Below are 24,290 nucleotides of genomic sequence, written 5' to 3' on the forward strand. Positions count from 1 at the left end.
GGATATAATGCGCGAGAGTCCTTTCGGGACATGACGAATGAGTCTCGGGGACGTGCCAGTAGGGATGCACAGGGCAACGCGACGGCGAGATACGCGCGCGGTCCTCGTGAATGTCGAGTGTATGTCAGATTCCTCGGGGCCACTCAGTGGCTCCCGTGCAGCGTGTTGCACCGGCACGGTCTTTCGCGCAATTAGCCGCGCGCCCGTGCATTAACGTTCAGATTTATGGCGGTAATTAATGCCCCCGTATGCGAATTATTGCGTCCTATTTGATACCCGATTGCCGGCAGGAAGAGAGAGAGACATCGGCCTAATTTCTACACGCCCGTGCCTTTAAGAGATTTCGACAGGGGCGCGGGGGGGGNGGGGGGGGGGGGGGGGGGGAGGAGGGTCGAGAGAATTCGAGCCCATTTATTTCCGTGGCAGAGACGGCGAGCAGCCGAGCGGTAACAAAGTTAGTTATAGCGCGCGAGCTCTCTCGGCCGCGGAGGTTATTTCAGGTTTATTTGCCGCGATCGAGCCGTAGATTTATTGAAACATTACGATCGTCCCTCTTAATTGGAAACGTACGCCTCAAACGTGTGTCAATAACAAGCTGTCTTCGTACTCGCGACCGCGGCAATTATTTTCAATTACGTTCCTGCCTGTACTACCGGTGTGTACACGTCGGGAACTGGAATTATTTATCGTGCCTCATCTTCCCCGTTAGTTCCTCCCCTTCGTTCCTTTCGCCACGCGGCAGTGTGATAACGTGTAACGACGGGAGCGTTTAAACCGCGCGTCGGCAAACTTTTAAAAGCGTTTACGGAAGTTGCACGGGCAGGGTGGGAGAGTAAAAATTAAAAATTTATGTGACTGTCCAGAGGGAAATATGTAATGGGGTATCGAAAGCCTACCAACGGCGGAAACCTATCCCACCGCTGCCAACAATTTATATGTCANTACATGCAGTGGTATAATGACCAGTATGTCGCAACAGGCGGAGACAATCTGCAGTTACCGCAGGACGTCACGGCGGCTTGATATATTCATGGATACCGCCGTCGCTGATTGTCCCAACTGCGACGTGAAACCCCGCGAAAAGAGTCGCGCGTTACTTCGCAGCGATCGCTGGGGCGAACGCGAAGTGCGCAGCGTCGTTAACGTCGATAATGCGCGCCGACGTGTTCTCGAGGAAGCGGCGAACACGAGTGGGAGAGCCCCCGTCAAAGAAGAAATAATTTACTCCCCGACACGCAAAATTAAAGAAGTCCGCGTCGTCGGCAGCGAGCTTTGAAAGCGCGCCAGCTGCGCGCGGACCTTCTTTAGCAAAGGATAAACCGGCGCGCGGGATTACGTTACGCCGAGGAGGACGAGCGGCAGCGGTATTAGTCCGCCCGTCTGCAACTCGCAGTAAATTCAGCATGTTTCTGCTGAGCTCGGGAAATCTGCGAAATGGTGACCCCTCCGTCGTCTTGGAAAATTACACGACGCCCGAAAATCTTCGCTGAATTTAACTTTGCGAGATATTATCCCGCCAACGAGGGCATCGTTCAGACGCGTACGTTTGTACGCCAGCCCGCCCGCGCTCCGGTCTCACGGTGTAACGGCATAATCTACTTTCGCAACAGCCGGAACCGCTCTCTCCTTTCTTCGGCCGCGCTCACCAGCAAACGCTTTATGCTTTATGCGTTACGTCGAAAGGTTACATCGCGAGAGATGCAACGGGTTTTTAGGTATTCGACCAGGGAACTCCCTCCCCCCCGCCTCCTTTTTCTCTTTCTCTCTCCCTCGCTCTCGCCGGATGAAACCGCGGTATTTCAAGCGAGCTCGGAGTGTTCAGTGTAATTCTGACGACTTTCCCCGACTTTCTTCGGACTTTTTAACGCAACCACGGGAGATTTATGCGGCAGTTAAAGATCCGCCGCATAAATATATTACCGCCGGAGCAAATTTCCCGAGTGTACATTAATCTGAATTCTCGAGCGCGTCACGAGATCGTGACTCTTCTATAATGCGTAATCCGCGGACCTACTTTCGCGTATAATTCTCAATTCGCGCGGAGGACGTGCCGATAACTCTTTTCGCCCGCCGCAACATCAAATATCCAGCAGGCCTGATCTCTTCATGCATTTTGACGACAATTCGCAAGTTGAAATGTCTTCGCGATTAGACACGGGGCTGTTCGAGTAAGTTTCCCACTTTTGCTGGCCGCGACTCCTCTCGGCGAGAGTTTCAGCAACTAGTTCGCCGGCTATCGATCACAGGGGAGACTTATTTCATTTTATATAAGCAGCTTCGCCAACTACATCGCTGCCGTCGCGCTTAAGCCTTTCTGGATGTTATGCTCGGGGCTCACGACGGACTGGCATTAGCCGCCTGTCCCTAACCCGTGGGCAGATCCGGTGCATTTAGGTTAAACTCGGCAGTGCTCGGCAACCGGCTAAGCTTCCCGATAAACTCGTCAGCCGTTTGAATCGACTGTACGGGTATCAGCTTCAATTTACCGCCGGTTGTAACGCACAGTTCCTTTCAGCAAAGGTGGACAAGCGTCTCACGTGTGTTCGCGTGGGCACCGCGCTATCGGAGAAACGAAACTGGCGGCTCGGGTATACGTGCATCTGTGCGCATGTGTGCGCGTGTGTGTGTGTGATGTGCGCGTGTCAAGTGTACGCGCGTGTGCGCCACCGTTACGAAGGGACGCTTTATTAGACCGCGCAGGTTGGAAGCTCGGTCACGGGGTTGACGAGGAACGAAGTGGATGCGGAAACACGGGCCGAGCGAGAGAAAGAGAGAGAGAGAGAGAGAGAGAGGAGTGAGGTGGAACGTGTACGAGCGGATGGAAACGAGAGATTGAAAGGGAGCGAAACGTGCGCGGAGCACAAGCGACCGCCGAGAGAACGGGTTAGATGGCGACGAGGGGTGGGTTGGGAATTGATGAAGCGGCGAAGAACGGAACGGGGAGGTCGGTGGTTTCGGAGGAGAAGCCGTTAGACATCGAGAGAGGGAGGGAGGGAGAAAGAGAGGGAAAGAGAGATGCGTTCAGGGTCGACGTCTCTTCGAAAGGACCTTCCCGCGGAGGGGAGGGTGAAAACAATGGGGTACGCGTGCATCCATTGCTTCCATTACGACGACGGCGATCGTGACGATGTGACGCCGAGGGTCCCCGCTTGTTTATCGATGATTCGTTAAGTGGCCGTTCTCTTTCACGCGCTTCTCTCTTATTAACCGCCACTCATCCCTAACTTCATCTCCGTCTCATCTCTCTCTCTTCCTCTTACAAGCTCATCGCGACCGCTTAATGGAAGTCGACGAGGCCGAAGCCTCGAGGGCAGCTCGAAGCTGGATACGGTTTTCCTCGGTGTTATTGGCCGATAATCCGCTGCTATCGACGGACGTGGAATTATACGGGTGCGTACATATACACTGTATATACCCTACGGTGATATAGAGCGGCGGTATACGTCGGATACACCGGCTGTGCGAGGCCGCAACGCGACGCGACACTGGCAGCGGCGCGCACGTCAAACGGGAGCGAGCGAGCGAGCGCGCTCGCCATTCTCCGGCCGCGTGTCCCCCATGCCGCACGTCGGCGCGAATTAAACTTAACCACAATTAGCGGGAGCCGGGGCTTCGTTCGGCTGCATATAACCGCGTGCAAATTGTAATAGCTACCCGACACCGTCGGTACCCACCGGCGACGCGCCGTGTGCACGCTAATGCGCGTGTGATGCTTCGGTGTACACGCGTGTGCACACACGCCTCTGGCTGCGTGTATATTCCCTTACCATCGGAGGCGTGCGTGCGTGCGTGCGTGTGTGCTCGCGGAAGTGCATGCGTGCGGCGTTCATCGCGCGAACGTTGAATACAGGAACCGGCCGATCGCGAATCTATCGATCTACACGGTCAGCGAGGCTTGTCATCGGGGAAAAGCGCGGCCGGGAAGTTGATGAACCTCGAGTGCGCCGTGCAATGATGTACGGACAAAGGACGGCGTCCGATAAGTTATGTGCGAATCCCCTTTGAGCCATGTAAATCGGGCCAGCTCCCTCCTCTCCCTCGCTCGATTTTCCTTCTGTGTGTAAAAAGACCCGGGCAGGCCGCGCCGATTGCACGACGGTGGGCGCGAACGGTGCGAAAAATTAAATTCTGCCTTACGCGAATTTCTCGCGCGCATGCGAAAGGGAGCCGCCCTCCCTCTGTGCGCGATAAACGCCCACCGTGTAGAATTGAGTAATTCGTTAATATTCGCCGCGAAGATTGCACGTAGACGAGCGCGGAGCTTAGATGTACACCTACGTGCACCTACGTAAACGAGGCGATGCTGCCCGTGTTTCAACGTACAAACTAACGTATGATCGCTCCTTGTTTCGTGGATAACAAAAGGATGTTAAATCGTCTAGATTGCCTGCTCTCCATGCATGGAAAAATAGGATACGTTGACCCTTCAAAGCATACTGTTTACGGTACGTAAGCAGCTCTTTTTTTCTTCAATTCCTTCCTGTTCTCCATCTACTTGGGGATTTTGTTTGACCGTTTCTCCACGTTTCCTTTTGCTACAAACAATAGAGGAGAAATCTCGTTTGTACGCTTCCTCGTGAAAGATAACGATTGTCTATTATGTGAAACAGCGGAACGCGTATGTAAGAGTCAAATGCATGCATGAGTCGCGCTGGATCGAGCTGTTCGACGCGCATTTTTCGATATACGGAGTTTCTGAAGTAACTGATAAATTTGCTAACTCGAAGTTTTCCGACGTGAGAATTAACTCACTTAATCACTTTCCACTTCCCTTTCCTTTCCAGCTCCCCAGCTCGCAGGAGGGTAAATAAATATTTTGGTAAAATCGTTTACTTCTGCCTTCTCTTTTAATCTTTAATATCGGACAAAACTTGTAAATTCTCGATTGTAAATTCTACGATTGTGCCGTGTATTGCCAGCTAGGGAAATCACCGGTTGGAATTCGGTAATTCCATCGCGTTCAATATACAAATTCCCTTTGACTTTCGACGCGTAATTGAGCACATTTTTTTCGTAAACAATCGAATCCGCGCGATGGGGAATTACGTGCGCGGACATGAGCAGTTTTATTGGCTATAATTGCGATAATGCATGTAATGCGCATTTGCATAACAATAAAATTTATTATGCAGCGTAAACTTTTGGGACCACTTGCCGGCACGTCAATATTTACGATATATATATACCGATCGCAATTCAGTGTCCGCGGGATATCTAATTTCCGTTATATATTCGTGCGACCCGCGGCAATAACTTTCGCGTGTGATATCTGTGTTATGCAGCCGTCGCTACGGAGACATTTGCAAAACATTAATTGGCCGGTAACAGGTCGTAAATCTCGCGCTAATGATTGCCAGAGCGCATTTCATTATAAACATTCTCTCCCGTTGCTTATAATATTACAAACAATGTAATTTATAACGTCCTATATAGGTGAGAACACTCGGAAATTGTTTTCCTGAATTAAAACGTTCGTTCCCGCGAAAGTGCGCGCTGGAATCGTACGGGGGATTTCCTTCGGTACTTTTCCAGATTCTCGTTGCTATCGACTTGGTAAACAGGTTGTATCTCTGCGGAAAGTTATTTTGAAAAGTCTCCTCCGCTTATATTTTCATTTAATTCCAAGTACACTTCGTGCTCGTGTCTGATGGATCGCACGAATAAAGACGGACGAGATATTTTTGTATTCCTTTATATCGAGACGAATTATCTCGAGAAACGTGAATAAAAATTTCAAACTATTCGTTTGTGCTGAAGTACTCGCGTCGCTGTCGGAGAAAGCTCGTGACGAGCAGCGTGACAGAATTATAACGTCGAATAAGTAGCGCCGAGTAACGTCGAAAATGGACTGCGCTACTCGCAAGAGCGTTTGATTAGAAATATAATTAACCCGGTCGGTGATTTCATTCCGCATGTTGCAAGTTCCATTTATTTTTGCTCATTTCGTTGTATTATTATATTACAATATATACATATACATATGTATATATATATAATGTATATACGCATACAAAACCGCGGGTTGAATAGTTTCACTGTGCACAGCTAGTCGCACGTTTCGTGTTTCTACAATATCTCCATTGAAACTCTTATTACTCGGTGCACAATGACGCGATAAAAGCAATTAGCAGCGTACACGAATGTTGCGCGGTGCATTTTGCAGTGTCCCGAATCTAGCACGAGCCGTCTCTCACCTGTGGCTTTCCTAATTTAGAATCGACTGAAGGTCGCTCGACGGTTCGTCCGCGAGTGGATACCGCAAAATAGAAGATTACAAATCTAGCCCACGATGTCCGAAATTACATCGCGGTCGCCTCGATTTCGTCTTTACACCGGGCTCCCTCTTCCATCACTCCGCTTTTGCGCGCGCGAGAGATGCCACGTGAGCGAGTAATCACAGCGTCCGGAGTTGCGGGCAACCCCTCGTCGCGTTTCTCCGGTTCCACCCGACGAAAAAGAGAAGACGCCCTGGGAAAAGAAGGTTCGAGGTCGGCTCGTTGGGTCAAGGCCCGCGCAATCGTTCGTCCTCCTCCTCTAATCGTAGGTCGCGGGTGTAAGCTTTCATTATCTCCCGGCTCGGTGACTCTATTACTGCGTGCGCCGCGTGTGTCGCAATCGCTCGAATGTGAGCGGGCTCCTATCAGCAATAACTGTGTGTGTGTACGTGTAAATGTGCGCGCTAGCCATCACACGGTCTCACCGTGTTATCCGAAGAGAACATCTCGAGTTTCAGAGGAGAACAAACGGCACGTCGTGTACACGTCTACTGACGACCCTATAGAGATTGCGAGGACGTTCTCGAGACTTAATGAATGGACCGACACGAGGGAGGAAAGAGCAACGACTGCTGCGAGACCGGGTGGTGGAATGCCGCGGGAACACGAAGAAGAAGAAGAGGTTGATGACTCCGAGTGGGGAGGAAGGCTGAGGTTGAATTGTCGCGCAATTTCTTTTCTCCCGCGGTCGTACGTTACGAGTTCACTCGAGCGAAATCGACGACGATGTGAGAAGATGCGCGCGCGAAATGTTTCACTTCGGTCATAAAGTAAACAGAGGAAGAGAGAAAGAGAGAGAGAGAGAGAGAGATAAGTTACATCACCGTTGCTCCCTCCACCCTCTCGCGTCTCATTTCTCTCCGCGCGACGCATTCTCTCGTCGTTTTTCTCGTGTTATTGTCAAATTAACACGTCGTTCATTCTGTGAATGGAGACGTTACACAATACCAGAGCGAAAAAGAGGGAGGGGAAAAAGAGAGAGAGAGAGAGAGAGAGAGATAACGAAAGTTTCAACGCAGCGGGAGTCAATAATGATTTCTTCGTCGATAAACAGCGGCGTGCGTAATCCGCATCGCGAAAAACAAATCCCGGCTTCGGCGGTCTTCCGGTAGATTTAACCAATCACGCTAACGAACTAATCAGAACGCGAATTAATTAACAGGGCACAAAAACGCACGCGTTTAATCGCGATAAATATCCGTTCTCGACACCCGGGCCCGAGTTAAGCCGCGACCGCGAGCGATGTTCGATTGCGATCTCGAATTCGCGAGAATTCAACGTCGACTCAGGCCGATGTAAAAATGTATCGGGGAATAAATCGCGCGTGAAAGCGAATCGCCGCACGCGCCTTCGTGCCGGCATTGAATTCCGCCCCGGTGAAACCGAATCCGCAATAAGACTCGACGTCGAGCGGCCCTGAGCTCGGCGTTCGGCCGCTAAGGGTTAAAAGTGCAGCTTCGATGAGTTTCCCCGAGCACGGCCGTCATCGGCCACGGCGCGTCTTCGTTTATTCACCCGTACAAAGCCCGTGACGAGCCTCTCACGTCAGATTAGCTCCGACGCCCTTGTCCCCTCCTGCGGCGTTGCGCCCGTAATTTGTTTCGCGGCGGTGGAGGCGAAGGAACGGGCCGGGGTTTTAATCTGCATCGGATTATACCCTCAAAGAGCGATGCATTTCATTACGCCGAAGCCATGCGGGAAAGTGGGCCGGTGTTTGCCGACGGTGCGGCCCGGGTGAAGCCGCGCACTGGGAACGAAGGACGGCGTGCTTACGGGACGGGCGGACTTCGTCGCGGCAAATCCTTTCCGGTTATCACTTTAAACACCTGCCCATTTGCCGCGGAAAATGAGAAGTACCGTTTCGGAATAATCGCGCATACTCTCTCGCGCGCCCTGCTCTCGGCAACGAGCTCCGAAGGAATGTTCGTTACGCCACGCTATTTTAAGGTTGCGCCGGATTAAATAGCTGGATCGAATAGTTCCGGTAAAGTTCCCCCGTCGTTCGTCCGATCCTCTTCCGCCGTGTATAGCGCGGAAATTCGAGCGTAGACGCACTCGTACGAGACCGATTAGTTGATCCAGCTCGAGAGGCCCCGTCGAGCGTGGAAAATACTAATCGTTTATGCAACGTGAACGAATTCATTTGATATTAGACACCGACACAGAAGCGCGCTATTTCGCTGGTTATTTTTACGTGAGAAAAATCTCAGTTCGTGCAATTGAATAAAGACTGTGCGATAATTAAATTTAAGACCAAATTCAGTCTCAGATGCACCGTGTGGATCGTTTCGTTGACTACGAAGCATCTGAAGACGAACTTAAGACAAGTTTCAATGTTAGATCTGACTAAAGAACCGGCCTAAAATTCGTCGAGAGAATATCTCTGATAATCTATTAGCAGTGCAGAAAAGAAGCTTCAACGCTTCGATATATTCGAGTTCGAGGTTTCACGTCTTTTTTAGGAAAGGGACTTCGTGTTCTATGTTGCTCACAATCGTCCTATATTTAGCACGTTTATCGTTATATTTTCGAATGAATTTAAATGACTTTTCTTGATTAGGCAAACGGAAAATTGTAGCAAATAATCATTTTATTGTCGAGTTCTTCGTGAAATTGTTGAAGAAAACCCGACCGTAAAACATATTAGAAAATTACCTCGGAACGTTTATCCAAGAAGCTTCAAGATAAGCAACGAAACAGAGAAAAACAATATTGGCATCGACGTGTCTCTAAACTATCCGTAACGAGACTAATACCTCTGGAAAAAGTATCGCGGCGGAAATTTATCGGCTGCTGCGGCGGATACATACAGATTTTTGATAGCGTATAGTACGTCGAGCCACCAGTAATTCCATGCGGACGCAGGTGCTACGTTGGGAAATGGTAACAAAGTGCCGACTTTGAACGAAGCTTTTGATGCATCGTGCAGCAATTGCGAACGATACATGGAGTCATGGTTTATGATGCAGTAAATTCGATGGCGTTGCGCGAAACTCCCCCGCCAGCGATAGAAATCCTACGACCGATTTCGCACGAAATGCACGCATACGTACATACATGTGTGTGTGTGTGTGTGTGCCTTTTTTCTCGTTTGCCGCTTTTCCCAGTTGTACACACGGTGGATTTTAACGCGCGGGAAGGAAAATCGTGAGGGTTAATTTTAATACGACGGAAAATCGCGAAGCGACAATAACGTCGTGTAGAGCGTGCGCGTTTCCCGCGAGTTTAATTCGAGGTAACATTCCCGAGGCAAGATCGGGGCAAGAAAGTTGAACCCACACTCGAGGAAAAGATTACGCCGCGGCGAGACGCGATATTGCTACTTTTTAATGTCCCGCCGTTTCCCGCGGCGCGCCGTGCTTTTATTCAAATATATGCAAAAGTAATGCCACGTTGGCCAACAACCAAGTCGAAAGTGCGAAATGTGCGGTGTTAAGGCGAGCAGGGACACGCGTAACGTGCGAACAATCATCTGCATATGTTCCTCTACGAGCTCTTGGAAGGCATTCAACTATATCGCCATTTATGGCGAAAAGCCTTAATAATGATAAGCTCCCCCCGCGCGCGCGAACCTTCCAGTCGTATTCTTACGTATGCGTGCGCGTAATCGCGCGTTATTTATTCATCAAACGTTTCATTCCCAACACTTTCAGCTGTGGCAAAATCGCGCTTTACACAACGCCGTTACTTCAAATACAACGAATAAAATTGCAATCTCTCGCACACAAGAGAAAAAGATTTCTTTGGATTTAACAAAATCCCTTAATCGAAACAGATTTATATTTTGGAATGAAGTAAATAATAATTGCCGATTAAAAGAACCGAATTTGTGGCGCGTGAGAATGAGAAATTCTGTTTCGCTCAACCGAGATGCGTTTGTCCATTGTCAGGTAGATTCGACCGAACTTTTTTCCGCGTAGATTCTTCTCAATCGCACGGTTAAATTCTTTAGATTCGTAATCGATGTTATTTATGAACTAAAGATATTTTCTTGCACGGAGAATTCCGCAACAAACATGACGAGCTGAGAATTTCGCGTAATCCGAAATCACAGTGCCTCGCGAACAGCGCGCTGCTAACGAGGGTAGACAGGCACTGTCGCCGTTACATTGTCAGCCCGATGTCACGGCCTGTTAGTTTTAACGCTACTCAATCAGTCCGTAAAGCGATCTGATGACGTGGCGATCGATTCGCTGCGGCGTACTTGCGTCGCCATTGTGTCGGCAGGTGTCTGCAGGTGATCCGCGGACGTAAGCAAACTCAAGCCCGACGCATGTAAGATCCAGAGATCGAGCCGCGTTCGAGCCTTCAGCCGGTTTTCATCGGGCTAATTTACACTTCACGGCTTTTTGACACGCGAACCAAAATGGGCAACATACGTTTAATTCGACCGTTTATACCGAACGATCGCAACGTTTACATCGTGTATATTAAGTTTGTGAAAAGTACAGCAAGGTTGGATTTGAATGGAAAACTTGTTACATTTTATACGATAAGTTGATCCTGACTAAAGGTTTATGATTACAAAAAAATCGACACGGGAAATGTATATATTATTGGTTTTCTTCGTGTGCGGTCGGACTTTTAAAGTTCGTTAAGATTTCGAAGGAAACAATGACGAAAGTTTTGTTCCCGTAAGCGAAATGCATTAATCTCTTTCCGCGCATGATTCGACACGTGCCTGCATCAAGGAATACCGCAGCAAACTAACCTAATTTAACCTTCCGAAATAGTAACTTTGACTATTATTTGATATACTACAGTTTACAACGTCACAAATTGCTTTGATACCCATACTAAGCTGGTTCGATACGTCTTCTTCAAGTGTATCGCACCAGTTTAGTACGCCATCGTGTACACCATTAGAACTAAGTTAATTTAGTACGAATATAGTGTTTCATACGCATATCAAATCGGTGTAAACCAGGCCATTGTCATCGTCGAGTCCGCACGGGCGACGAAAACGACTAATAAGAAGACTGATCACTCCAATGATAATTTTATTAATTATATTAATGACAACTGCTTGATGCTAGATGAAACTTCTCTCTCGGAGCAAGTTGTGTGCACGATATCCTCGCTCGTCGCAGACAATACCGAAACAATCGTCAATTATTTCGACGGGACGCGTGTCCCTTGTTCGTTGTTCGTTTCCGAGGGCGTCGACCGTCGAAAGCTTTGAGACGGTGGCTTCGTCGTCCCGCTGTGATCTCGTTTCGAACGAGACACGATTGGTCAATGAAGAGAAGACGACGACCAGGTGAAACAACGGAATATTGCTCGCGGTACGTCGTACAATTTAAGATGGGTGTTCACTGAGCGGGCAAACAGCGAACGAACACCGAAAGCGAACGTTCGGATGTTCGCCTTGGCGCTGATTGTTCGCTCGTTTCTTTTCAACTGTGATTTGTACTTTTAGGTCCAAAAGTATGTACCAATCAGAACCAAGAGCTCACCGAGCATTAGACATGGGAACCTCCACCACTAATGCGGGACACATGCGTGACACATATGCGAAGCGAAGGTTACCAGGAACTAAATTCGGTTGTTAAATCAGAAACTCGCTTTCCTCCAACCAAAACTTGTTTAGTCGTCCATTTCAAATCAATCCACATTGGTTTCTCACTGCACTGTCACTGAGCGCTCAGTGAGCTTTACAATCTGATTGGTTTATACCATTGGATCTAAAAGTACAAACATCACGGCCAGAAGGGTAATCGAATGTGTGCGAACTCCCTTCATTCTATCGCATCGTGAATCGAACCGAACACGAATCAAACGTTTCATTCGGGCTCATCAAGGCGCGCGTATGTCCGTAACAAAGAACGTTCGTATTCGCTGTTCGTTCGTTGTTCGGTTTCGATCAGTGCACACCCATCTTTAAACACCGGTTCGTAGGAGCTTGAAAGATCGCGTGCAGCAGCGCCCAATAGCCGGCGGGGGTAGCTTCGCACACCCCCGGCTCGCTATCGGTCGCGATTGAGGGAGCAGATCGAGCCCCGCCAGCAATTCGAGACAATGTTTTCGCTGGCACTACCGGACGTTATTTTACTATGTATTCTTAAGTCCTCGCGCGCGCTCCCGCCGCTTTACAATATCTGTCGAGACACCTCATGAGGTTACAAGAACAACACGCTCGCGCCGCTGCCGGAGAAGCGGGCGAAAGAAAATACTCGCCGTCGTCCTGGGAAGTCGTAAGTGCACGGACGGCGGGTCCGGTGGGCGCGCGCGCCACCGAGCGGGCCAGGCGCGGGCGCAAACCTTCAGGTGGCGACTTACGATCCAATAAAGTTTTTGCCCCTCTCCACACAGCTGCGGCCTCCATCTTCTTTCCCGCGGGGATGTGTTTCTGATTGGCAAAAGTTACCGCGGGTTATAAGTTGATTAAGGACACAACGGCAGACAACGCCGCGGAGACTCTCTCTCTCTTTCTCTCTCTGTTTGTACAGACCCCGGGCTCGGTTTCGTCGCGGTGAAGTCCAACGTTATCTCTGATGAGGACGCGCGAACAAGTCGCGACTTTTCTTAACCGAAGCAGCGGCAGGAAGAGGGCAAAGGCGAAGGAGTAGAACCGTTGCCGCGCGAACGATCGGTAACGATCCGTGACGCGCACTCCCGTCTCTCATCCCGAGCTCCTGTTTCGTCGCGTCTCCCACGGCTAGGTGAGTGCGAAGGCGCGAATAAACGCGCCGGATAAGAAAACCCGATCGCAAAGAACGCGCCCGTTGATCTGCGCGTGCATCACGGAGGAGAGCCAACCAAATTCGCTCGGAAGTGACGCGAAAAAAAGCGACGCGTCTGGACGGAGATTTCAGGAGGGTCGTCGTCGTAATTTGCCGCCGGCGGACTCGCTGAAAGTAGTTACACCCCCGCGGGACGGCGCATAAAACCGCGATAAATCTCAGCCGAACGATAAATCCGTATTATCGAGCGATACAGGGTATCCCGACATCCTCGCGTTCCGCGAGTCCCGCGACGAACGAGTGATCGCGCCGGGGGGGAGGGGGGGGGGAGAAGGATGTGGTGGAAGTAAACGCGGGGGACTCGCGATCGTAAGAACGCCTGGATGGTGCGGTAACTGTTCTCGGGGAGTGGGGTCCGAAGGGAAGGGAAAAGCACGGAATCGATGTCCGTGATGTTTGAGCACGAAGATGGCGACCGGTTCTCCCCGTGAAGGACGTTATGAACTTAACTGAGCGTACTTGACGTCTAATTTCGGAATGAGGAAACTTACACGGGAACTTACTTAACAGACGTTACGAGCACTGGAACTGATAATAACCCCGGTGTACGTTCCACTCGAGATCGAGCGGTCTGCTACGATCCACGGGAGGGTAACGCCGAGAATTGACACAGAAGGACAAGCTGTTCCTTTAGTCTCTCTTGAGCACGACTTTTTTCTCCCCACCCTCCGAGATTTCACCCGGCAAACACCGGTCCGATAATTCGGCCGATTCGTGATAAGCACCTTCCTCAAATCCTCAAGACGATTCAGGATAATCGCTCCTTCGAATACCTAATTGAATCGACGGATGTCTGAGACGAATTTTACACCCTCTCGGAGCACCGTTTTCATCCTGTTTTCATCCTGAGTAAACATATTTATCTTTCAGCTTACCCTTCTATCTGGTCCAGGCTATAAATTATTCGTCCGGCGCGATCTCTTAATCGTTTCGAATGGTGTGTGTAATCCTTATCGTCATGTGTCGTCGGGACGGGAAGGCCGGTTCGTCATCGAGTGATCATATCTCGACGTTTACGTATTCTTTCTCATGTCGCTACCAGCGCCTCTTTTCTCTCAAGGAAGATACCTATAGTTTATGTACCGGACGAGAATGCCTAAGCATTCTCGCCGCCTCGTCCGTACATCGTGCATGCAAGATAAACGAGGTCGCGCGTGAGTTAGCGTCGCCTCACGGCGTATCAAAGGATAACGACCGCATATTGATATCTGCGTGAGAGAATGAGCGGCGCGTCAGGAGGACGAAATTTAAATTCGTACCCGTGACAGCAGCGGATTAATCTTTCGAGTCTTTGGGCTACGTACGTACGAAGCGAAAAGCAATGAATGGCGGGCGCAATCGCTGCAAAATACGGACATGTTGCGTGCGCAATTACGATTGAGAATTTTTCACCCGCGTTTAGCGTCAGTGAGGGATTAAAAGGGAGACTGGTTTAACGCGACTCGACGGTGATTTCGCCTGGCGGTTACAATGCGTTCGCAATGACAAGCCGGATTTTGAATCGTCCGTCTCTTTCGCGCGAATTTGCTTGCACGCGGAATCCGCAATCCGTCGATTTTCGGATTATCATGGCTGTCCTGGTACGCGTTACGTATGTCGAGCGATGTTCTACATGTGACGCAGGAAATTGATAAGCGTAAGACCGTATTAATTTTGGCAGCTTGTCCGTTCAAACTTATTTGAAATAACACGAAGAGCGCTTATCGGCAGGAAAAACCGTATCGTCGTTTTATTGCGTCCGCAATTGAGATATTTTACTGACAATACGTCTATTAATGCTCGTGTTCGGCGCACATGTCGCGGATATACATTCCGCGCGACGAATACGTGACGTACGCGTTGTTTAACCTCGATAATTATGAAGTAACCGGCAAGGACGCGTATTGATTCGCGCGTTTCATTCAGATTTTTTACACCGCGACGCTGAAGTGCAAAGTCAGATTTTGCATAATTGTTAACCGCACCAGGTACGGATTTTCAACACCAATGGACTTATAGTACTTAGTGTCACAATACTATTTCGTTGTGGTGGGATGAGTTGTGCATACGCAACGCCTAATAACAGCCGATATCCGCCGAATCGTTAATTAACAGATATGTTGGGGTAAATACGGCAACGACATCGAGCAAGATTTTCGCCGAATGGAAGAATAAATCTTCGTAGGAACGGGATCCGCCGGCTGAAAGTTTTTCCCCGGCGGTAAACTACTTTCTCCGGCGCGAGTAAACTTGCGCTGCAGGCAACGCCCCGCTGTAAGAAACCGTTGTTTCCGCGACAAGATATCTTCCATGCTCTCAGAAACGTTCCCTGCAAATTCGACGAGTTTCTCGACAAGACGTTAACCGTAAGAAGCTAGCAGACCCGGTTGCTCCCGGTCCGGGCAATTCGTTACTGCCTCCCTTCGCCGTACCCTCGCGTCGACACGGCTCCTTCGTTACTTACCGTATATATGCAATACTAATTTTCTAGGTCTCATGGAGAAGGGAAAACCGCGGTTGAGTTCCTTCGGATTCGTATTTTCCCGGCTCCTTACTCGCCCGTCGTGTGAAAGGTAATATCATTACAATTCGACCCGTTAAGGCGAATTTACGATTCGCTGTCGGCAATCGTTTCGCGAGTTGAGTCGTTACGTGGGCGAGCGAGTGAAGCCGCATTGCGATGTGTAATAATAACGCTATTGAACGCCATTGAAAATTCACGTGCAACATAAAGCGGGGAATCCTGACAACGGAAATATTTAATCCGAAATTATCGAGCATGACTCGGTGAACATTCTCTCGACGCCCGTGGAAATTAATTCGGTATATTCGATCATCGTTCACTTGTTCGTCTCGGGAAACGAGATACCTCGTCTTTACGTGAAAATCGCCCGAAGCGAATTTGTCAATATTGCAAAGTTCTCGTCAACATACGGATAAAAATAACTTGATGGCAGAGCAAGTTTTCTGCTGTCGCAGCGAAATCTGTCAGTTACTATATGGACAGCTAAATAATTTGTTAAAAATGCTAACTAGCATTCGCTGGATCATAACAATATTTGTTTTATTGAACTTACTAAGTATTTTACTGTAAGAAGAAATTAGTAAATGTTGGAAAACACTATTTTGCCATAAACAGCAAATGAACGTATACTAAGGATGAATTTATTCAGCAGGACTTTCCTACCCTGGCAATAGAACTGTTTCTACCCGAATTATGAATAATCTGCTAATTCAGCCATGCCAGCTAGATTTCATCGCTGTCGCAACGAATATGCGTTAGCGACGATACGATTTCGCTGCAACAGCAAAATCATTTCTCTCCGTGCGGATAACGTTTTATTAAAAGAGCTCTTCCCCTCGTCGTTGGCTCGGTCTGATAATTTTCCTCGCGTCTGAAAGAATTACGAATGCGAGAGCTAGAGAACGATCTTCCTTGTTTTATCTAAAGCTCATAAAAAATAAAAGCGTCTCCGGCGTTAAAAAACGTGGTCGTCGGCGAGCAAGGTGAGAGACGACAAGTCGCGCTTAGCGCGGGATCCCGGCTCGGTCAAAGTCAACGGGGCGAATTTCGGATTCTCGCGGACGATCAAGCACGGACCACGCGCGCTCCCGTTTTGCATTTAGCCGTATCGGCTGATGAGATCACACGACATCATCTCCGGGGATTACGGGTAATGCATCGCCGGCGGCTACCGCCCGTGCGGCGCGTCCCGCGCGGCGAAAGTTAGCCAACAACATTTTTGCTCGTATCGTGGTTATTAGTATTTCGTTCGGTGAGTTCTCCGGCTTTTCTCTCTCTCTTTCTCCTTTGCTCCGGCTCTCTCGCTCGGATTATCCGATTATTCAAATTCCCTTATCCCGCGGACGCGCCTGATAAAACCTCCTCTTACTTCGGCGACGACGTCGCGACGCGGCCGGCTGAGGCTTAATCATCCGTGCTCCAATTCCGGCGGGATTTCAATTCGACGTAAGAACGGGATCGCGGCGCGGTAGGCAAACAGACGATACGCATATTACTACACATTTCCACGGAACAAAGAGTTTGCTTAACCCCTTTAAGGTCTGTCAATTCCCGCCGCCTCTCGTCGGCGAAAGAGAAAGAGAGAGAGAGAGAGAAGAAGCTGGTAGACGAACCCTCCCCTCGCACTGAGTGCGGAAAAAGTGCACGTTGGAATTATTTCCGACTAAATTGAGCTCTGAAATGAGCCCTCGTAGTGCCCGGGTGAGCAAGCGCGCGAGAACGGCACGCACATTAAGGTACAGTTAGAAGACACGGGTAATAAATGGAATCCATTTCCGAGCGCGCGTGATTTCGCGGTGATAAAAGAAAAACAGAAAGGGAGGCGGGCGCGGGAACGATCCCCTTTCCGAAAACGGTTAAGGCAGTTTCCTGCTACAATAAACATCGGCGGCGATGATAATAGCGCGGCGGCGACAGTGCAGATACATATATTCCGTAAATTGAAAATCGATATCGGGATCCCGGCGCGCAATTTCCAATGAGCCTTACGAGTTTCATGGGCTGGCGAGAGAGCAAATAGCCCTCCGGTTAACAATTTTTATAAAAGGAGGACCCATACACACGGAGGAGCGAGAAGATGTGAGGAAAACGGGCTCCGACTGAGCGGTGTACAGAGTTAAAAGGGCTGCAGCTGTTAAATGGACCGTTTGATAAAAAGAGGAAAGGGTGAGGGGAAAAGAGAGAGAGAGAGAGAGGAGAGAAACTCCCGCGAGGTACTTTCGCAACGTGTACACACACCCCCGGACGTTTTCGCGCTTTTGCCACATTTGGCTAATCGTCCGGCGTGCCAAACGAATCAATCGCCGACAGGCATAACAAGCGTTTGTTACGGGTAATCAGTGTAGAAATCAAAATCGACGATAACGCGGCGCAATCGAGTTTATCGCATCGCGCGCGCACACACGTCCGCGGGCACACTCGCGCGCCCGCGAGTCCAGCTTATCGCGCGCGTCCAACGCAAAAAAGGAGAATAGTAAATTAATTATTTAAATATCGCGTAACTTTGTCTCAGCTGTGTTCGTTTCAGCTGTATTACCCGGCCCGAACGCTCGGAGATCGCATAAAATCATAATTAGCCGAAAGTTAAACCGCACGATAATTCGCAGCGGTCAAATAATGCTTATTGACTCGGACGGAAAGTTTCCGCGCGAGCGTACGGAAGGGCGAAATTTGTTTGCGTGCGCGCGAAGCGTGCGATAATACACGCCGGATACGTGGACGCGATCGTATCAATTAAGACGCGAGTCCCCCTCCCCCCCCCTCCATTTATAAAGCAAGGTCTTCCGCAATTCACCTCCTTCCTCCGAGGTAACGCGGTAAAACGCGATAATTCGCGCTCCTACTAAGTGCATTCGGCGTTTCATTTTTAACGGCGAGTTTACGCGAACTCGGTTAGGGAGATACGTCAAGTGGCGGGTTACTTCTCGTCGCTTCTTTATTCCCTCTCGAGCGAGCCCGCTTGCACAGTTACGAATGTGACGATTCCGCGCGAACCGCATCGCGAAATCTGATCCTGCGTCTGAAGACTCTCGCAATGTTCGTTCCGTATGATTTTTGCGCCTTTTCCTTGTTTTAATCAGACAGAATGCATATTCGTATACTTGGTTCAGCGGAAACCGAGATTACGTGGCTAATTGATTTTTCTTCTATTCTAACGGATTGCAGAATCGAACAAGCTGAGATCCCGGACGTGTCGAAGACGGTTATGAAATTCCTGCCTGCTCGATTTTGTCGGCAAACAATCGAAATAATCGATTAACCAATGTACTCCTTCAGCCAACCAGCCCCCGGTCCCCCCTACTCACGGCCCCGCTTTTCCACATCTCGACCTTCCCCCTTGCAAGGATTAAAATAACCGGTTGACGATTCGCAATTTAAGATTTCGCACGTGTGTAAATATGCGCAAATGCGCTTGTACAATCAACAACATCGGGCCCTAATCGCAAATGTCTCTATCTTCCATCCACTATCTATCTACTCGTCCATCCATCTATCTGTCTATGTAACTATTTATCTATATCTCGCCCTCTACGATTCGATAATACGACAATCGTGTCGATAGGGCGTCACTTACCGGCATGTTGTTCAGCGTGAATGAGAGGTAAGCCGGTGGCCTCGACGGCGGCAGGGTGCAATTTGCCCTCAGCATGTCTCCCGGGTCGTAGCGCTCACGTTCCGATGCGATAACGGGCCTTCCGTCGGGCAGAGCTGAAACATAATAATTTCGCCGGTCTCTCTTATAGTCATTGTCGACGAAACTCTCAAGCCCGACACCACCGGGCGCGCCGTAATCGCGCAGTTTCCCCGGAGCTCGCCGCGCCGAACTTATCCAATATTCAAGCGCCAATGAGGAGCCCGTTATGTCGCCGGCTTTATGCGCTTTTGCGGAATACAATGGGCTACGTGTATTGCGTAATCCCGGCGCCATCCGCGGTAAGGTAGCTAAACGGACGCGTAACCGTGGAAAAATATTAAGCGTGCTACGGCGCCGACGACGACGGAGGTTGAGAAGCAGGACGGGTGGGAAAAGGGGGGGAGGAGGGGGGCGGAGGGGGTATTGATTTTGCCGCGGCGGCGGGGTAAACGCGCGCGGCCGCGATGCAAAGACAATAGCTGCAAACTGAAACTGTGATTAAAAGCTTGTTTGTTCTGGTAAAATGAAGTGTCTGCGAACAGAATCGGCTATTGCCGCAGCACAGATAACGGACTCGCGTGAAGCAATAAAGAAAATTTCGCGTTGGGAAAAAAATTCATCGCTAATCGCCGCGATGGCTCGGCGAAGCCCGGTGCGGAGAGGAAGAATGTGCGGGGCGCGTAACGTGATTTTTCCAGGAATTCATTTCAAATTGCGAATCGAATGTTATCCGCGATCGAGCGGAGCCAAAAATTGTAACAACCGGTCCGCACGATCGGAGATCCGCCGCTACTCGATCTCGCCGAGAGTATGAGGAGCTTCGTTAATTCCTCGTCTATCTATAGCGCCGATTATTTCGATATCGGCAATAATTCGCCGTCCAAACGCTGCATACGCGGTATCGCGAGTTTTTATTTGTTGCGCCAATACTTCCAGGGAGATTGCGCCGCGAATGCACCGTCAATTTACGAAACACTTCAGTTCTATCGCTACGCTCAAAGGCTAAAATCGCGGCAGATATCGAATGTTTGCCGTCTGCTTCGCGCGGGGGAATTAAAATATAGGCGGTAAAAATGAAAAATGTGCCAATACCCCGCGCGTTTTTCGCATCGACGCGTCGTACGTTACGGGGCGTTACGTTAGAATTGTCCGATAGACTCGTTAATCACGTAAAAGTTCGCTCGCATTTCATTAATTAAAATATGGCAATCCGAAGTGGAGCACGAGAAGTATGCGTGTTACGACTTCCGCGGTTAATTCCCAGGCATCAACCGGCCGCTGGAAAATTATCGCAGTTCATTTCGCCGCATGCTAATTGGCGGTTCGTGATTCATACCGCCGCATTCGGACCGGTTCGCGCCCGAATTAAAACGGTTAAGGCTTGTTATCATATTTAGTGGCGGTTCAGTTGAACATTTATCGGGCAAGCAGCCGCGACACGACGTTGCGAGGAATAATCCGAAGTGAGCGAAGTCGAATTCCCGGATCCCCGTGTTAACTCGATCTCGATTACCCTCGGTCGCAGAACGTGCGAATTACAATGGACGACTCGCGATGTGTAATTCGTGCGGTAAACTGAAATATGTTTCGAGCGATATTGCGGGATAGGCAAAAATCGGGAGGAATCGACGCGCCAACATTACGATATCGCGAGGAAACGAGCGACAAAGTTAACGCTTTGTCAATCGTTGCCGCGGATACGTGAGCTTGTTGGGTGAGCGATTTCCGCCTTATCAAGAAGTGATTGTCGATAATTACATCACTGCTGGAGCAATGTGGACGTAGATTAATCGATTTGTGCACAGAGAAAAGGATTTATTTGGATTTAATATACGTGTTTGTTTGACCTGTGGGGCTTGTTTAATATAAATAACATAATTTAATATCAAATATCATTTTGTTTGAATGAAAGTATCGATGTCTCACTGGAGTAACAATCATGTTGTTTGATAAAACAGGAAAATAATATTATTTTAGGGAAATAGTTTGCCCTTCAATCAAAACATTTGATTTCATTTGATATTAAATATCGTTCCGCTGGAACGAAGAAGTCCTCTAATACTTTTCTAACTTAGTGTTACTTCTTTCAAATAATTGATCACCTGCGACAACTGTTGTAATGTTTAAATGAAAATACAAAAGAAACATTATTATTTGATGTAAAGATATTTATTGATTGAGAAGCCAAACAATCTCGTTTGTTCAACTGAACATTCGTTTGTTTGCTCCGTTTGAAGAAGCACATTTGTTTCGATTAAACAATTTTATTAAACCTGAACAAAATCTTTTTCTCTTTTGCATACACAAGGAAGATGTTCGTCTTTTCAGCTTGAGCGAACTCTCGAAATCTGCTGCCGACAGGCGAAACTTTTTCCGCAGGTAAACGCGGTCGTTCAAGTGTTAACACCACGACCATTGTATCCGCACGATTGGGATATCCGCCAATTATAAGCATCAACGTCGCCTCGTCTTCGAATATTCTTTATCCCGGCGGGATAACACCGTGGCACGAATAGAGGATATTCTCTTCCGAGCAGAATAGAGGATATTCTCTTCTGAGATTCTCGATCGATTCGCTTCGATTACGGCGCGCTAGCAACCCTCTCGACTTGAACTTTCCGATTACTCTCACGTTCTTAACTACGGGCTTCGTATATGTACACTTTATACAGCGAAGCACTTGAAGCCAACGTACTCGAGATGAAACCGGAAGCTATTGCTCGCAAGTCAAGCGAAGGGAATAACCGTGGAGTCTGCTAAGCTCCGCTCCGGGCGATGATAAACCGACGACTCGTGAAACGATAGAACGATTAATCGAATACCAGTTACGTTGGCACGTTTCGCCTATGAATAGTATCGACAGCGAAATATAGCAGTCGATAATCGTGCGAGCCGTTCCGGAAATAACGGAATTCCTCGTACGACGTGAACGCACGTAATGGACTCCGCCGTGTGAGTTATTCATATAAATATATAACGCGGAATATTTTCAGTTTACCTGGACGTCATTTGCGGAGGCGGACGGCGGAGGGTGGGTTGAATGAAAATTTAAATCGCCGGGGAAAAAATTCCACTCGAATTAAATTCAAAACAGATTAAATATTATTCGACGTAACGTCGGAGCTTCCCCTTGATTATTTTCACGTCGCGACCGTAAGTTCGGAATTTCGCAACATTCGAATCACGTTACGCACGCGCGCGGTGACGCGCATTTTCGCGACGCGGAATAATGCTCAACTTCATCTCTCCCTCATTAATAACGCGAGCGCTTTATTAACGTCTATTGTTGCGAAATTTATAATTACCACTTACACCTTGTATTTTTTCCCCCGATTTTTTTTCTGGAAATAACGAGGCGCGTAGAACGGTGGAATAAAAAGTAACAGGACGCGCAGCCATCAGATATCACAAGAGAATTACGCGATAAAATTTTTACCGTGACACGGATAGCCGGCCATGAGAGTCGAGTTTCTTTCGTTCCGAACCTCGATTAACTGCACATTTTGATATCGATTTATCAGTTCGCGTTCTATCGACGGGACGTTTCAACGCGATGCCGCCGTGCGAGAGGAGCGAAAGAGAGGAAGTCGATATGAAACGTCGAGGCGAAGTAACGCTCGGGGAAAATTCACGCGCGGATACCATCCCGCACCGTGGGCACGTGAAAACTGCTGCAACCGGGGTCAAGATTCGTTTGCCCCGTGGGATATATAATATCCCGCGGTATTATCGTGAAATATGAAATTCATATCCACCATCCGGGACACGGCGCGCCTTACCGTGACGGATTCTCCGGTTACCTGGATCCGAATGCCGCTAATAAAGAAGGCGATCCATGGATATTATGTCTCTGCCAATCGTAACGAATCCCGGGAGCCATCGTGATCGATGGCGGACTTGCGTGGTACAAATGGAACCTTCGCGGATCACTCCCATCGCACCCTCGAATACTCTCTCTCTCTTTCTCTGCTCGCAGACGAGCCGTCCCCTTGGCCGTCTTCGCGCGAAATTCGTAGTACAAATCACACGGAGCCGTGCGATTGGAATGAAAATATCGATTCGGATATCGCGCGGCCGAACGCGGCGAAACGCAACAGTAATTAGAACGCGGGAATAACGGGAAACTATAGAGGCAGGTGTGTTTTCTGCGCCGGTTGTCTGCTGAAAAATAGACGCGATACGTTTACAGCGACTCGCTGAAAAAGAGGAAACCTTTAAATATTTGACGGGGGCGCGCCGGGAATAGACGGGGGGAAAAATAAGAGTTAAAGTATCACGGAAGAAGGGAAGAGAGATAGGAACGCAATAAGACGGGCGGTGCTTGTGAAATGAGGGAAAAAGGAATTGCAACAACGGAGGAATTTATACGAGGGCCGAATGAGCGGTAAATGGCCGGCTTAATAAATGTTAATAAAATGATGTGAAATTATTCCGTTCGCGACTCATTAACTGTAATAAAGCGATGAATGTACACGTAATATACAGTGACTATTTGACGTTGAAACGGAAAGAGGTATAAACTCCTGCTCGCTGGTTTTCTTCTTGGTTTTTCCACAAGACAGAAACGGACAAACCTTTAGAGAAATGTCTATTTAATTCCAGGAAATTTACACAAGAGTATCACTGTTTAAATACTTTGGCAATTTTCATTTTTATGTGACCAAAAATATGTTCTTTTCGCTACGTGCTCCAATCGATACTTTGCTTCTGTTCGGTGTTTATTTTGAATTCGTGTGTCGCAAATTCGCATTGATTTGTCACGAAATACGTCGATCCTTCAAAAGTATCGACAGTATTCGCAGGATTAATATAGAACCAAAATCCCGACGTTCGCGAACGAGCATTACTCCGAACGATTAATCCAAAACACAAAGACTTCGACTTGTCATCGATCCGCAACACTCCCCGTGGCAGTTTACACGATCGCGCTCGTCTGCATTTTACGGCTGGGAAATTGGACGATATGACCGATCCTTGAATTTCGCAGATTGAAATGGCCGACAGTTGCCAGAAATTTCGACAGTGCATCACGCATCATTCGATCATCAATCTTCTCCTCCGCTTATCGGAAGTCAATTTCAAAGTTGGGATGATATACTACTACCGGCCGTATGTACCAATTTTTGACGGCTGTC

The 24,290-nt window shown here is 48.7% G+C and overlaps 1 protein-coding gene across 1 annotated transcript in view; it reads right to left on the reverse strand.

Moving 5' to 3' along the window:
* LOC106751724 overlaps window positions 1–24,290 on the reverse strand; it is a 174,505-nt gene that overhangs the window by 39,947 nt on the left and 110,268 nt on the right. The window contains exon 4 of the mRNA XM_014632771.1: window positions 19,096–19,229. Within this exon, the coding sequence (XP_014488257.1) occupies window positions 19,096–19,229 (134 nt within the window). The remainder of the gene's footprint in view (window positions 1–19,095; window positions 19,230–24,290) is intronic.

The sequence above is a fragment of the Dinoponera quadriceps genome, unplaced genomic scaffold (genome assembly GCF_001313825.1).
Source record: "Dinoponera quadriceps isolate SergipeBrazil2010 unplaced genomic scaffold, ASM131382v1 scaffold399, whole genome shotgun sequence".
In the NCBI taxonomy this organism is placed as follows: domain Eukaryota; kingdom Metazoa; phylum Arthropoda; class Insecta; order Hymenoptera; family Formicidae; genus Dinoponera; species Dinoponera quadriceps.